Below are 17,532 nucleotides of genomic sequence, written 5' to 3' on the forward strand. Positions count from 1 at the left end.
TTAAACACTTTATCCAGGATCAAAGCCACATAGTTGCACCTGCAAGGTGAATACAGCTGGTAAAATAGCTGTATTACTTCTGCATACAGTCTGTGACACTGTGAGTTGCACGGCCAGATACGGCTCAGCTGACTCAGATAAGGAAATATATGATACATTATGATGTGATATGAATGATAATGGGACACATCAACGTCTGCACTCAGTGCCGCGGACTGTACGTAATGTTACTTTGATCTGGTTACTTATGTTGTGGCAGATATTTAAGTAAGCTTTCTTAACGCTAATGTTATAATAGTCAGATTGGAAAATACACAAACACACACACACTCGCGAGCTTCCCCCAGACCAGTAATCCAAACGAAAATATCTTCCCTCCGTAGTACTTTGATCATTTGCTAATAATCAATCAGATCGATGGATTCCAGAAAAGAGGAAACTTTAAAGGCCTTTTTCTCAAAATGATGACTCTGTGACAGTCATTATATAATGTGACATATTTTGCTTAATATTTGGAGTACAAAAACAATCCTGATATCATCAGAAAGCTAGGAATCAAAATATGTCTTCGGGTCAATGCGACTGATTTCGATAGAGCAGGTCACTTTGCATTAGGTAAAATAAAGCAGGCAGACATAACAGGAAGAATATGTACATGTTAACCCAATCAAATAGGACATTGTCACACCATTCAAATCTATCCATGTTCATTACAACTAATAAAAAAGCTTAAATTTGTTTATATGTTACGTTGTTTACTTTATTTGTTACGTTGTTCTGTGTGTGTCAGCCGTTAACCTAGAATATATACACTTGCAAACATGTCAGAAGAACCAGCGCAGAAGAAAACTAAATACAATCAATCTAAACTTAAATGTAACAACTAGAAGGTCACATCCCTGACATCCACATCTCCGGAGCCTGGACCTTCATCAATCATAGAAACAGCGAAGCCAGATGAACCCAAAAGCAGCACCTCTGCGGCCGCAGAAACTGTCAAAACCGCCGCCGCCGTCGTTGAACCGAAACAGGCTGGTTCCGACTTCATGGAGGTTTGTTGTTGGGACATTGAGGCGGGTAAAGCTGTACAGCTAACTATCGGAAAAAAGGAGACCGCTAGATTATTTGGGCAAAGAGAAAGGTACTTCAACGCAGAATGGTACAAAAACAGAGAGTGGTTCATTCTTTGCAAACCCACTAAACGATAGTGATAAACTGCGATGTTAACAACCGCATGATAACCTCATATTTTTTTAACTTAGGATCATACCTGTGTTTAGTCTAGAAAAAGGTAAATGTGTGCATTTTATTATAAAGTTGTGTATATTTACAGACTGTTGCAAAAACTAAGAAGCTTATAAACATCAGGTTTAAAACTAAAAGAGCTTTACAAAAAAGTAACGCAATTAAAGATGTTTGCAGTTTTATTTGAGTTATTCATTTACATTTTTTGTCAAAGAGATGCTGATTTGAAACCGTTGTTACATACAGTTACGGCATTTCCTGTTTCTGTCGGAGAGAGGGGAGTTTGTCCCAAAGCTTGCCGCTGTATTTACTCCCTCCATCTGACAGGAGGGAGCCTCATGTGTCACTCCACGGAGTTCACTCCGTCACGGAGGGAGGGAGAGTGGGTAGGGGTAGGGGGTAGGGCGTGGTTTGGGATTGAGCCATACACAAGCACTTTTTTGGCCCCCCCACTTCTAAAATGAATCCGGCGCGCCTGTCAGCAGGCGGTGCTTTCACTGAGTTGATCTCTTATCCTGGAACCAAACCTGCTCCGGAGCAGGTTAGCCGTTCAGCATAAGTTACCATGGAGATCTAGCCCGGTAAGAAGTGAACCAGCGTCGTAGGACCGGAAACCCAGAGTTTTCCCTGAAGTTAGCTCGTTAAGCGAAAATCCGGCTTTGTAGTACAGGCCTCTGGTGTATGAAAAATGCTATACAAACTAGAAAATGCATTTCTTGCAGAAAATGCGTGCGAATGCTGTAAACTTTGAACATTTAAGGCTGAATTTAGCTGAAAATGCAGAAAAAGCTGAATATGTTATTAGCTGAATGGTAGCTGCTTTTAGCTAAAAAAAATGCAGAAAAAGCTTAATATTTGAAAGAAAAGGTTTAAAAAAGGTATAAACAACAACATGTATAGCCTTGATGTCCTGAAATAGCTGAATAATGTAATAGTTGAATGGGTTCTGCAGCTGAAAATAGGCTGAAGGAGTTAAATATCAGATGTAAGTAGTAGTGAATGAATTTGTATTAAGATGAGAAAAGAAAGTAAAAAGGCTTGGGAAACTTTTGAACTAACTTGATGGTGAATGATCTGTCGCCATGGCAACGGCATTTGATGACATCCCATAATACTCTTAGATGTGTTGATGGTTGCATTGTTACCAAACCTGTGAAGTTTTGGGCCATTTCGAGTATTTTCACTGAAGTTATGAGAAAACCGTGTTTCATGGTGAGCATTGTGTTGCCATGGCAACGGCATTTGAAGAAATCTCAAAACTGTCACGTAGATGTCTTCACGGCTGGACTGTTAGCACACATGTGAAGTTTGAGCACTCTTTGAACATTTTCATAGGACTTATAGCGACATCATATTTTATGGCGAGGGATGCGTTTCCATGGAAACGGCATATGGTGAGATCTCAGATTTGGCGTAGAGCTGTTGAGGCATGGACCGGTGATATACAAGTGAAGATTGGGGGACGATTGGACAGTGTCGATTGGACTTACAGGCTCATCGTGTTTCATGGCGAGTGGTCTGTCGCCATGGCGACGACATTTGATGACACCCCATACTACGCTTAGATGCATTGATGGCTGCATCGTTATCAAACCTGTGAAGTTCTGGGCTGTTTGGAGTATTTTCACTGAAGCTATGAGAAAACCGTGTTTCAAGGCGAGCATTGTGTTGCCATGGCAACGGCATTTGGAGAAATCTCAAGACTGTCCCGAATCGTCTTCACAGCTGGACTGTTGAAGTCTGCTGCATGTCAGTTGGAGTGATGACATCATCGTGTTCCATTACACAGGTGTTTATAGTTGAGCTAATGAGCTCTGTAGAGATCACAGGTTTCCATTGTTCTGAATGAGAGATGAACCTCTTACATGTGAACGTTTTGTGGAAGAACCGTAACAGATATCTGTGAAATTTCAAAGCATGTCAAGGAAGTTGAGTATCTGAAGTGTAATTTTTGTGTAGTTTTGGGTTAATAATGTGGCCTTTTTGGCAGTTTAACTAAAGGTGTGCGGCTGCTACCATGAGGAAATATCTGCCTGAAATTACAATGGGCTTCAATGGAGGAATGTTGAACGTTTTTGTCACTTAATGCCCTCAAGAGTGTCTGTCTGTCTGTCTGTCTGTCTGTCTGTCTGTCTGTCTGTCTGTCTGTCTGTCTGTGTTAGAGTGTGTGTGTCTGTTTGTGTATCTGTCTGTGTGTATCTGTGTTTGAAAGAGTGTGTGTGTGTGCCTGTGTTTGAAAGAGTGTGTGCCTGTGTTTGAGAGAGAGAGAGAGAGTGTGTGTGTCTGTGTTTGAAAGAGTGTGTTTGTGTGTGTGCCTGTGTTTGAGAGTGTGTGTGTTTGTGTCTGTCTGTGTGTGTGAGAGAGAGAGAGGGAGTGTGTGTGTGTGTGTGTGTGTGTTAATTGTTACAGCTCAAATGTATTGCAAAAACTTCCATGTTAAAAGAAGACTTTAAAAAGCTGAATATTTTAAAAAGTATAACATATTTTGAAAAAGTTGAAAGTTGCCCATCATGTGCTGAAAAGGCTGAATAGTTTGATATTTGAATGGTTCCTGCAGCTGAAATTAGGCTGAAGGAGTTAAATAAATATATTAAATGTAAGCAGTAGTGATTGAATGTTTACAAACACCTGTGTGTGTAAACCCAGAGATCAAAGGTTTCCATGGTGTCTGCTCTGATTGGATGATGTGACTCGTGTGTGGCTCCAATCTGCCCAGCAACACCTTGACAACCAACTGCAGCACTGAGTCCCATAAGAATGCATTGAGGATTATATCTGACAATTTTGCCACCTGTTCAAAAACTATGGCTCTTATCAAAAAATGAGCAGACCGTGAGCATCAGGGAACCCCAATGAACTGAAATATGTTGTTTTTTGGGGTTTTGTGTGTAAAATGTGGAGATGGGAGCAGTTTGTCTAAAGTGTACTTCTCTCTGCTCTGAAGAAAGATCCAGAACAATTTAACATGGGAATCCATTGGGAGCTAGCTGGACTTTTTCTCTCTTCATGCCCTCAAGAGGCATTTTGTTTAATATTTGTTCTTATTTTATTTTAATTTTCAAAGCTAGGAGAGGTTTTCCTACGTTTTTCATGAAGAAATATGTCTGAGGAGTGTAGGGTTTGGGAATTATGGCAAGTTTAAAACATTTTTGGGGGAGAATTTCAGGCACTGCTGCACTCTGTTTTGAGATCAAAGCACTCTAGAGTTAATGAGCTGCTCCATCCACTCTAATGTAAAAATCTTAAAAATGCCTCTCTACCAAGCTCCAAACTAAATTCAATATCTCAAAAAGTTGAAAAGATATCAAAATTATTTTATACAAGTTTTATAGCTGAAGGTATTGTGATCATTTGAAAGTTGGAATGAAGTGTCTGGCTGAAATTATGTGGAAGGAGATGCATTTGGCGCAAAGTGTAGGAAAACAGGATTTGAAGGCATCTCCCATTGACTTCAATGTTAAAAAAATAGTTTAAAAAGCTGAATATTTCAAAAAGTATAACATATTTTGAAAAAGTTGAAGGTTTCCCATCGATTCCTGAACAGGCTGAATAGTTTAATATTTGAATGGTTTCTGTAGCTGAAAATAAGCTGAAGTTATGGAGTGCCAAAGTATTGGCTGAACTAAGGGGAAGAAGAATACATTTTTGAAGTACTATAGTGGAATGCTGTAAACAGCATTCGCACTAATTAACTTTTAAAAATAAATAAAAGAGAAATACAAGGTTATTAAGTCCACATTTACCGAAGGTGTGAATTTGACATTTTTCTTCATTTTATTTGTATTCTTTTCACAGTGGGACTCTGACCGAGAGGCCGAAGCTGAGAGATTTTTGACCGCATGAAGAGGCCAAGTGACGGGACACCGGTCCTCACCTAGACCTCTCCCACGAACCAATCCCCCCCCCTCCCCTGCCCCTGCATGGACATGGTGAGCTTTGTTTTATATATTGTGTGTGTATTTACCTTGGCCAAATGTAACTGTAACTGATCACGTTAAAACTGTAAAACACTCGTAAAACTGTGAAGTAACACATTTGTTTGTTTGAAACGCTTAATGAACTACATCTCTGGTCTTGCATACGTCACCAACACCAAGATGGCTGTCACGTTAGCACATTTCACCTCTTTCTTTCAGAATGAAGTGAAAAGTATTAAAAGAGGTGAAAATCACTACAAGTCTGGGCATGTTGAGAGCTGTACATGCACAAAAGGGGAGTTAGTCGGTTCTGTAAGAGCCAGCATGCGGGACCGGCTTTACAAGGTTTCGGTGAGTAACACGAGTGCAATGTGTAACGTTAATGTACGTGACTCTGGGATTTGTAGTCTTTCTAGTTGCGTATTTTTCATAGTCTTATATTTCAACAGTTTTAAGACAAACTGACTTTTTTTACATGGAAATTATTTTTTAAGATTGACAAACATCATATGTGTAATTCATGGCACAATTCAAACGGGATCGAAAGATACGTTTTCTCTCTCCATTGACTTCAATACATCATTTTTCAGAAATAAGGTCCCATGGGGCGGAAGTAGATGGGCGTGACTTCGCCACTCTACTGTATAAACCTCACAGCGGGCGGAACTTTTCATAAAGTCCGCAAAAATAAAGCCCACCCATTTAGAGGGAAGATATGATTGATCAATTGTACTGTCAGTTGACATTACTCTCGTTGAGTTACCCTAGCTGGCCCTCTGTGAATTTACAGCAGGACCACCAATCAGCTCCTATCTTCGCAGAGACGAGCTTCTTTCATTTGACCCTTCACATTCCAACAGAAACTGAACAGGCAGATTCTAAGGATTTATTTCTTTGGACATTTTATTTTAAATACAATTAAATGAAGTTATTTTGGTAAAACTAATGAAAAATATAACTAAAAAAATATTTTAGAATTTTTTTTTTTTTTAATGTTTTAAAATATAATTTTTGGGAATATCTTAGGCCCTCAGAGAGGGCCCTGACGGCTCACCACTGGTTAGATGTCATCCTCTGAAGTGGTTTGATAGAAAGAACATTTATTTTTATTTCTGTGTGTGTCAGATTGAACTGAATGGCATCCACCGACAAACCCAGCAAAGCAATTAATTAAAGCAGTGAACCTCATTACCATGTAATTACAGTGCGAGCCTCAACACCCAGATGTCTCGTAGGTAACAAATAAACAAGCCTGACGTGGCACGGTCATCCAGAATCAGTGTTGAGGCCGTGAAAGTCCTAATCTTTCATTTAGATCTTGTTAATGTTTGTGTGTACGTTTTGTGTGTTATGGCTCTTGACACCGGCCACACTTGCCTGTACACAGCCTCGAATGCCCCCGGCAGTTCAGCGAGAGATTAGCTAGGTCGTGATGAATGACCCTCGCAACTCCAGCACAAGCCCCCGGGAGTCATGGCCATGAATTATTAAAGCACCATCATAAATAACTCACCGTAATGAGGGTGTGCTTACACGCTGCGGGCGGGGAGAGAGGCAGGAGAGGAAAAAGGGGATATGGAGTTGAAAAGGAATGGGTGATGGAGAGAGATAGTAGTTTGACCTTGGACTGGAAGCCTGGTTTGAAGCCTTAGGGGAATTCATCCACAAAAAACACACTGGACGCTGCACTAGGTCAGAAACCAGAGGAGACTGTGAAGTCCACCGTAGACGACCACTTTTGGACAAAATGCACTCTCCATTAAAGGCAGCTCATTGTGGAATAGCCTCCCAACTGAGATACGGGATTGTCCCACTCTCAATAGTTTTAAAGGTCAACTAAAAGAATGTTGAGAAACAAACAGATGTGCAATCACCGCTAAATGCACTTTAACACAGGGGTATCTCCTCTTGCACTTTATGTAGCTATTTTATCTTCTCTTGCACTTGTCGTTGCTGCTATATTGTACTGCCATGTGGTAAATACTTGTGTGTGCTGCTCTTGCTCTTTTGCACTTTTTGCATATCATGTATTTGTCTTTGCTATGTGTATAATTGTCATGTTCTTAAATGTTGTATGTGAGGGACTGCGGATGGAAATGAGCTCTAAGCTAAAATCCGGCATATTTACATTATTTGCATTTTCTTGTTTTAAGTGTTCATTAATTTGCATTGTCTCTGCTAAATAAACGATTAAATTAAATTAAATGGTTTGATGCTCGTCTGACTTGTAAAAACGACCATGTAGCAAATTTTGCACATCGTCAGCCCTTTTTATTCCTCTCGCTCTATTCCTCTAACGGTACGTCCACACAGCAGCTTTAAACAAATCTTCCAATGCTTCTCTGCCCATTGACTTTGAATGGGGATGACGTCACTTTGCCTCGCTTTCCGCCGAACTGCATTGTGGGGGAGCGAAGCGAAGATTTCCAGGATTTCCAGGATTTTCAGGATTCAAAAGTTGAGCAATGTTCAACTTTTGAAGCTGAGCTGGAAGCATCAGCCAATCAAATCCCGTTTATGCAAATCTGACAGTACAAGCGTCAGCCAATCAAACCGCGTGCAAGCAGGGAGAGCCAGACCGCAGTTCATTTCGTCATATTCCAAACGAGAAATTACGGTATTAAATCACCCGGTTCTTTACGACCAAACTATTTACCGGGATACAAACCGGAGGAACCAGGCATGGAGGGAGGTGGCAGAGACAGTGGGTGAAACTGGTAGGGTTTCGCCTGTTTGGGGAGTTTATATATTGCTCGCATAAAATCCCCGGGGTTTTTTGCTTTGTATGTCGGGGGCGGGAGATTCATGGGATTAGTTGTTGGTCGCGTTGCTCGCAAAAAATCCCCAAACTCAAGGACACGCCCAGCTCCAAGATTTTCAAGATTTTTTCAAAGCTGCTGTGTGGACGGGGAATAAGTCAGGGGTGCCCAACCAGTTGATCGATCGCGGGGAGATTCCCAGTCGATCGCGAGATGTGTCTAAAAATAGAACAACAATATTCTGTTTTATCGTTAATGTCCTATAACATAATCTTCCCGTGCCAGAATAATGCACTTGAACGCATCAAAGCTTTGTGATTGGCCGGCGTGACCCCATGTGTGGGGGCGTGGCTGGTGGGCAGTGGGCACTATTTCGCTGACGTTGTCCGTGGCAACAGGAGTGACAATCCGCACACACACACACACAAGACCGCAATTATGGCAGAAGCAAAAAAGCCCAAAATATATAATTTTCACTCCGAGTGGGAGGATGATTATTTTTGTATCTATTCCATTTCAAAGTCCATCTGTCTCATCTGCAATGCGAGCGTAGCTTTATCGAAGAAGGGTAATTTAGGAGCGGCATTTCAAAACAGTGCACAAACGCTACGAGACGGAATTCCCTCCTAATTCTGCCTACGCTCCCAAAAGGGGAGGGGCCTGAAAGGACAGCTAAATGCACAGCAGTCCATTTTCACCAGGCCCAACAACAAGAGCAAGGCTGCTACCATAGCATCGCGTCACGTTCTTACGAAACACATGAAGTCTTTCAAAGACGGCGAAGTTGTGTAAGAAGCATTCCTGGAGGCTGCCGACGCGCTTTTTGGGGACAGTAAAAATAACAGTAGCATTTCAACAGGTTTTTGATATAATAAAAACTCAAGTTAGATACCGTTATTAATCAGCTGTAAGTTTTTGTTTGTTTGAACTTATTCATTATAATTATTGTACACAATGGTATAAGAATGCAAACTTAAATTGATTATAGTCTATTATCAATTCAGGTTAAGAAACTAGTGTTGCTTGCATCCTATTTTAAAGGCATTTATTTTTATACTCTACTAAAATGCAACAAAAAAAGGGTTTGATTCTATTAATTTTGTCTTTTTATTGCACTTTGGCAGCAGATTCCTGTGTAGCTTCAGATCTGAGTTGTCTTATTAGTAAGCCTAATTTATACTTTTGTAGCAACACTATTTTTATATAATGGCAAAGAAAGGGTTCAGAGTATTTTCTTTTTTTCCTGTGTCATATGTGGCAGCACTGTTCAATGTTTCTTGAAAGCATTATCCACTGTAGTATGTGACGTGTGAATAAACTCCAACTCTGTATCAACAACACTGTTGTGTAACTTCAGTTAAATACTTGTATGTGTGTAGATTAGAAAGAGGTAAGATAAAGGATCTGCAGTATTTTATGAAGTATTCATCGTACCAAGGTCAGTTTTATACAAGTAGAAGTGTGTATATGCAGGAGCTCCAACAAGCCGTTTAGGACAGAGAGTGAATACACATACTATACAGAGATGCTGTATGAGAAACCAATTTGAGTTTCGAAAATTGCACAGTATAAATCTATTCTAGTAGACCTCAACAATGGAATTATGATCAGTAGAAATGGCCATGACATGGGATCTTTAAGTAACGGCGGATGTATCTGGGCCACGCAGAGATTGGCAGCAGTGCAGGTCTCTTCAGGTGTTGCGGAGTCATACTAGGGCATACTGAGTCTTGGACTGCGAGCCCTGGATCTTGAGTCGTGGCTGTGCCTGTTGCTGTGGTCCTGGATCATAAGTCCTGGATGGATATCCTCGTGGATTAATCTTCTTATTATAGACACATGCATTTCCAAACATTTGGACTACCTATGTTGTATATTAGGGATGTTCCGATCGCCAATTTCGGGGCCGATCGCCGGAATCAGTATCGGCCGATACCGATCGCCGATCCGATCGAGTGGGCGGGGCCTAAATGGAAGATTTAAACATCACTTTAAATCTTCCATTTAAAGTGATGTTTAAACTCAGTTAATGGGGCTCATTCACTGGAGCTTCCACAAACAACAATCAACTTAATTATTACATTCAAATGATGTACATTATTCAAGTTTACATTCACTTTGGATAATAACACGGGAGAAATGAGCGGAAGCGCTCTCTTTTCCTCTCTCCCCCCTCTCTCCCCCTCTCTCCCTCTCCTGACAGCCTGTCAGTATCTCATGCAGCTCACTGATCCAGTAATGAGTGACCCGACAGTGAAGAATACATATATTTATAATGACTAGGTTAGCTTGTTCCAGAGGTAGATAAAATAGCTAAGTGTGTTAGGTAGTGCTGGGGGGAAACGATTATTTTGAAAACGATTAATCGGGCGATTATTTGAACGATTAGTCGACTAATCTAACGATTATTTTTCTGTTGTTCAATTCATAAAAAACGTAATGTAAAAAAAACGTAATGTAAAATTTTTTTTTTTCACGATACTGTGTCTCAGGGGATCTTAATATTTAAGAACCTATTAATGTGTTATACCAGATTAACGGAAATAATCTCAGCTAATTGGCGATACAAACCATGTTTACCAAAACAAAACACAAGTCTCATAAGAAGCATCTAAATGACCCCTGAGCGAAAAATGCTAACGGACATTGGCACAGAACTCAAGATAAAAGTACCCTTATTACTTATCGTAGCTGCACATACAATATATCCGATTAAAGCTGAGACTCCACAGATTATGTAGGTATATAGTATCATCACTGAGTGATCCGGACTCGCGACAGGGGAAGCAAATACAGTCATCACAACACGTACCTTCACAGAGCTTCTAGGGAGATCGTCTCACCACCGTAGCTGTCAATCTGATCAAAAGACGTGTTCAATGGCATTACAATGAGAAAAAACGCGGCTGAATCGGTTAATCCATAGGTTTTTAACGTCTATGTATAAAAAAATGATTGAATTTATAATCCATAATTCCATTTTAATGAAAAATCGGAGAGCAAATGCTAGCTGCTAATGGTAGCCACCACAGCTAGCTGCTGCTTCTGCTAGGCTATGCAGCAGTCTCAGTGAGATATAAATATCTTTGCGTTTTGGACTAACTTTAAAATATTCCCATGCTTTTGAAGACCTAGGGCGAGATGTTTTCGTTTGGGGGCTTCGTGCGCAATCCTGTGAGGAGGAGGTGGTAGCCGTTTCAGTCTCCATTGTGTTTGAAGTGCGATTGCGAACTGCTTGTTGCTTTGGGTGACCCACGTGTGTGTAGCGACGCGTCGACGCGGAAATATGTCGTCGACGATATTTTGAAGCACTAGTGTTAGGTCTAACTCTTGTGTGTTTCGCTCCGCTTACCGGTCCGGCGGGCGGAGCTGCAGGATTTCTGCTTCACACACGTTGCATACCGCTATTTTACTGTCTTTTTCGGACACCTTAAAATAATGCCAGACCGGTGAAGCCATTTTGGCGAGCTTGTTTTGCCGCACACACAGAAAAGTGTCATGTATTTTACGTCATGCGATCGGCATGTTTAGAGAGCACCGATCGATCGGTAGAGAGTGAGTATCGGCCGATCTCGATCGGTGACCGATCGATCGGAGCATCCCTATTGTAAATGTATTATCTTTCCAATTTACACACGGCATCTATGGCACGTCTGTCCGTCCTGGGAGAGGGATCCCTCCTCTGTTGCTCTCCCTGAGGTTTCTCCCATTTTCCCTTTAAACTGTGGGTTTTCTCCGGAAGTTTTTCCTTGTACGATGTGAGGGTCTAAGGACAGAGGGTGTCGTATTGTCATACTGATATTCTGTACAAACTGTGAAGTCCACTGAGACAAATGTAACATTTGTGATATTGGGCTATATCAGTGTTTCTCAAACTTTTTCATACCAAGGACCACTTAACCAATAAAAAAACACTCGCGGACCACCTAACTCCAAAAATATCACAAATTGCCTAAAATGGTACAAACAAGTTCGCTCCATTGCGGAGATATTCCCACGAGAGTGCGGAAAACTTATTTATTTAAAATGTGAAATGTTACCAATATACTCAAGAGCTCACGGACCACCAGTGGTCCGTGGACCACACTTTGACAAGCACTTGGCTATATAAATAAGCATTGATTGATTGATTGATTGATGATTCCTCTCTGGATGTCCTTGAGTTTCACTCTGAACCTGCTCCCGCTGTGGGATTCATACTGCATCAGCTAGAATGAAAACCTAAAATAAAAAATGACCATGTCTTTTTTTCTTCTCTCCTGAACCCAGAGGTCTTTCAGATCGTTTGCTAACGACGACCGCCATGTCATGGCCAAGCACTCCAGCATATACCCGGTACCAGAGGAGCTGGAGGCCGTCCAGACGCTGGTGTCCACTGTGGAGGGAGCACTAAAGAAAGTATCTGATTGGATGGATGGACTAAATAAATCCTCAGGGAAGACCTCCAGCAATAATGAGGCTGGGGACATTCAAGTGGAGGCAGATGCTGCTGAGACAAAGTATGTCCTGCTGAATGTGCTGTTATTTTAGGGTTGTTTTAATGTTCATACTGTGATGATTTAAAGCTGACAGTTTATACCGTTCTGTCCAGAGAACATCTCTTCTTTGATTATAGTAAGATGGTCCTGCTCAGTGGGAAAGTTAGCTGAAATGTCTAGTCTTTCAGGTTTCATTATTATATTATCTGCCTCTACTCCTGTGACATGATTTAATGTTCAAAAAGGTCTTTATTTTTATCATACTGCCTGCCTCTTTTATCCATTTCCTCAATACAGTGCTACATCCTTTCCCTCATAAAAATGTGTTCTGCTGTAAATTATCATCAGGAGGGAACATGTGATGATTGGTTGATGAAACAAGCCCAACAAGAAATCATAAATCCTCAACATTTGGCACGTTACCTGAAAATACACACAGAGGTTCTGCACTCAGAAATCATCTCAGACAGGATACAGAGAGGAAGATGATTTATAGAAATAAAACACAACCAGGACAGACATAAATAAATATATTGTATTGTTGCTATATACTGTAGGAGGATGTCTAGTCAGCAATGTTTTTGCAAAGAGAATTACCAGAATGTCTCCAAGAAGAATCATTTAAAAAACCCTAAGCAATAAGTGTCAGTTCACCCAGAATACCAAAACATATATTTTTTCTTAAAGGGGCCCTATTATGCTCATTTTACAGGTCTCCACGCTTTAATGTTCAAAAAGCTCTTATTATTATCATACTGCCTGTGCTGCAGCACCTCTTTTCACCCTCTGTCTGAAACCTGAGTCAAATCTGCTCTGATTGGTTAGCTGGCTGGCTCTGTTGTGATTGGTCCACTAAACTAAACTAAGATTAGCATTAGCATGTGTATATAACAACCTATATGTTTTCTAAATGCAGTGGTTTATGGTAGCATTAAACGAAGTGAGCATAGCAAGGGCTCCTTCAACTAAAAGCAATAGGATTTTTGAAATGGATGTCAGAATATTGCAGAACATACGTTTCTGTTTAGATTAGATTCAACTTTATTGCAAAATGCAGTTTGCATCAAACCAGAAAGTGCAAAGAGAAGGTAAAGTGTTAAATGTTCCAGTATCTGTGGCAAACACACGTTTATAATATATTTTGTTCAGCAGGATAACCTTCACATATTTTCTAAATCAGCATCAGTAAGCTAAAGTCTGCCTTTGTTTGGTGTTATGATACACGGTTTGCTCACTTGTCACTTGTTAGCAACCGATACATAGAAGCTTCGGACATTTATGAGAGGGGTATTTATTGACACGTTTTATGTCGTAGAACAAAACGTGAAAATCTCGTAGGCTTGTGTTAACCACAGTTGAACCAGTGTTGACCTTATTTCTGTCAAAAAAGCCTTGAGGCGAGGTAACTCAGAGGAGCTTAAACGGTAACTTCCAGATGTAGGACTCATTACTGCACCACTTTATATACTACCATCCTATATGATCTTATTTTAGCCTCCTGACCAAACAACTGTTAATTAAATACAATAAAACTTTGACTTGATTTCCGGAGTTTAGGACTGATTACTGCACCACCCCATAGTTTCAATAGTTCTCAACATGTATTTGTGTCAGCTTTTCTATGTGAACAGAATAATCTGATGCTGGCTGTCCTCCATCTTCCCTCAGGCCCGACCACACGCCAGCGCTTTGCGGGGTGACGCGTGTCGGTCTGGTGGCCAAAGGCCTGCTGATCAAAGGGGACATGGACCTGGAACTGGTGCTGATGTGCAGGGAGAAACCCACCAAAGTGCTGCTATACACCATCAGCGCCAACCTCCCCCTGCAGATCCAGGTACCCGCAGCCCACCTGCAGCACTGCAGTGTTCAGCACTGTGCATCCAGAATGAGCCATCAAAGTGCCACAGAGGAAGCAACCTTGGCGCTCTTTAAAAGGCTTCTTTGTGATACTAGCTTCAGTGGAAATACTTGTCCACAGAGAACAACCAGAAAGCCATTTTTGTGTGACAAAAGAACTCTGTCGGGTGAAATAAAAAAAAGACATACCTGAAGATCAGAATAATAATACTAATGGCACATTTAGTGGACTTATACATTCTAAATGTAGCTTCATTTGCATTGTGCGACACTATAGACATAATGTACGGTAATAAGAAGGTTTAAAAAAGAAAAACACTAACTTTCTTATGGTTGTGTGGAATTTCAGCAGTGATGCACAAATTGTCACTATGTTTACACATTTAAGTGATACATGTCCCTGTCCTTAAGCCTAATTTAATGTAAGTAAAAGTAGATGAAAATTAAAAAAATATTATAGAAGGGAATTACGATGTATTAACTTCGTAATCGTAGCTTTAGGCATATTATAATACATTATTCATGCCAATAACATTTTAATAACACTACCATCATATATTTCCTTATCTTTTAAATTGTTATAGTCTTGCCATAAACAAACAATTACTATAAAAAAGGGCGTAATTTACGTGGCAATTGATAATTAATCAATAATTGAATTTTATTGATAAAATGTTATCAATTATCATCCCTAGTCTAAAGGGATGGTCTACACAGCCAAACAAATACAACATAGATCAGAAGAATATTTAATTTTCCAATAAAGTAAAAGTTCACCAATTGTGGGAGAAATGTTCCCTCTCCATTCATTTAACTGAGCCCCATATCGAGAGATCTGAGGCTCAACAAAAACTCAAGTGTTCATGCTCTATGGACCCAGATATGGGTACTTTTTCGATCTACTGTATAGTCACTCCATTTTGGGCTTCATGTGTCACTGAGCAACTTTCATAGACATGAACGACGGCCCGCCTCCGACGCTGTATGCAGTTTTCTTCATACATCCTTAGTTCTCGATGGCAGCTTCTATTACTTCTGAACAGCAGCATTTAAAGAGTAAAGATAGAATTCTTGATAATCGGCATTATTAGCATTAGATTAGAAAACATTTTTAGTTATTAAGTGAAAACCATCTCAAAAATACCTGTGATGTGCACTATTGTGTTGTTTTTATTTCAACCCATCTTTTATTGAAATCAAATGCTGCTTAAAACATTTGTATGACTGCAGAACAAGTTGAATTCATTAGCAACACAAACCAGTTCAAGAGTTCAAGCCTGAGTAAAACAGAATAATGATGAATCATTTTCATGGGCGAAATAAATAATTTCTCAGTAAGGAAAAACTGATTTGTATTCTTTAACCAGATCAAAGGATGCTTTTTGGTTAGTAGAAGAAGACTCAATGATAGGAGATGGTTTGAAGTGGATATGATATGAAACAGGAAGTGGCACTGAGTTTTATGTCTGTCTCCCTGACGTGTGTAAAGCCCAATCTTCAGAGCATGTGGACCCTCTCTTTACAGAACTAACTGTTATTTGTGATTTCTCCCTGCAACACTATGAGCCTTGTGGGTTATCATAAGATCTCTACCCTTCAGATGAGTTTCAACAGAGCCCCACCCCCCTCTTTAAGCATCTGCTAGCTAACATTGTCGACGTGCACAGTGCTTCCTGTGCCCCCCCTCTCAGTTAATTACCTGCCATATCTGCAGTGCCGGCTTCATCATAAACGGAGGAAACCGTTTGAAGCTCTCATTTCCTGGGCCAAGCTGTGAGAGATTGACAGGGAGAGGGGTGATGGATGTGGGTCATTCCTCGCAGGGAGAGATAGAGCACTTGGCAGCGGAAAAAACGGGAATCGGAAAAGCAAGATAGTTTGGCGTGCTGGCAATAACAGCCGGGGTTCAAGCTGTAAATGAAATTTGGTGGTAAACACAACAGTTTGTGTGCCTTTTGCTGCTTCCTTTGGCCCTTATCATACCAAAGCATAGGAAATCAGGGTTTATACTCTTTGGGATTCTTACCGTTGCTTGTTGATGGGATCATTAGCTGGCAGCTAGCAGTACCCATGTTGCTAATCTGAAGAAATATTTGTGTTCGTATGATGGACTGAAAGTGTGTTGACATCTGAGTAACGCCCTTTTACAAACAAATGTAAAAGTCTGTTTCTGAACTGCACTGGAGGTTTCATTGGGGTTTAATATTGTTGAGTTGTTACAATTAAATGCCTGTTGTCAAGGCAAATAAAGTACATTTCTGTAAATACAAGTCTTTTATGTGTAGGCCACTGACCTTGTTCTAACAGCTTGTCCCAAACAGAGTAGAACAGCAGCGCCTCGTTCTCCACAAACAGCAGCAGTCAATGTTTCCACTGTTAATTAATGGTGCAGCCCTGCCTTGCAGACAATGACGGAGGACACATTTGAGGTGCAGTCGTGCGTCCCCGAAGCAGCCATCCGGGTCCGCAACACCAAAGACCCTCGACTCACGCTGAAGATCACCCTCTCCTCCTTAACCATGAGGGAGGAACACAGCCCCACAGAAGAAGGTATTGACCCCTCATCCCCTCTGCCCCCCATGCCTTACCCCCTTTTACGCTTCCTGTTTGAGAAGATGCTTGCTCTGTTTTTATTTGAACCGTTTCCTGCCAACAGAGGGCTGAGAGGAAGGATTATATAGAGGGAATGTGAAGGTATACAAGTGCTATGAAACCTGAGCTTTATGTGGGAGACAGCCTGGAGAACATTGGGAAGGATGATACATTGAGAGAGCTGAGAGGCCAACAGGGGAAAGGAGAAGGGACAATATGGATCTGGGTCAAGTGTAGGGGAAATAGCAGATGGCCGATGAAGGATGATTCCACAGGGGTTGTTCTAGATTGGGATTGGGGGGAAAAGGACACGTCTGTCCCAGGTGTCCTCTTCCATATCATCCTGCATCTGAGAAAGACGATTCAGCTATCCAATAATCAGAGTATAGTACAGGAATTTAAAGAATTCATCTTTAAAGAAAAGGAGCTGGGTGTTAGGCAAAGTTGTTCAGTGTGTTGCCGGGAGCATATAAGGATTTATCCACGATGTTGAACATTGAAAAAAAATAATAATAATATATTTTTATAACATAAAGATAAAAAGGTTTTAAAAAGTTGTTGTTTAATGTTTTAAGGAGGTGACGCTACTCAGCCAATCAAATCGGTGCAGTCAGTGAGTCAGCACGATAGATTCAAACACACACAGAGACGAGACAAGAAGAGAGAAACAGTCGGAGTCATTTC

At 40.8% G+C, this 17,532-nt stretch overlaps 1 protein-coding gene across 3 annotated transcripts in view; it reads left to right on the forward strand.

The window, feature by feature from the left end:
- LOC117555389 (spermatid perinuclear RNA-binding protein-like) overlaps positions 1-17,532 on the forward strand; it is a 107,402-nt gene that overhangs the window by 29,883 nt on the left and 59,987 nt on the right. For all 3 annotated transcript variants that reach the window (XM_034230287.1, XM_034230289.1, XM_034230288.1), the window contains exons 2-5: positions 5,041-5,174; positions 12,191-12,420; positions 14,068-14,233; positions 16,662-16,806. In XM_034230287.1, coding sequence (XP_034086178.1) covers positions 5,166-5,174; positions 12,191-12,420; positions 14,068-14,233; positions 16,662-16,806 — 550 coding nt within the window. In that variant the 5' untranslated portion in view covers positions 5,041-5,165. The remainder of the gene's footprint in view (positions 1-5,040; positions 5,175-12,190; positions 12,421-14,067; positions 14,234-16,661; positions 16,807-17,532) is intronic.

Source organism: Gymnodraco acuticeps, unplaced genomic scaffold, assembly GCF_902827175.1.
Source record: "Gymnodraco acuticeps unplaced genomic scaffold, fGymAcu1.1, whole genome shotgun sequence".
NCBI classification, from domain to species: domain Eukaryota; kingdom Metazoa; phylum Chordata; class Actinopteri; order Perciformes; family Bathydraconidae; genus Gymnodraco; species Gymnodraco acuticeps.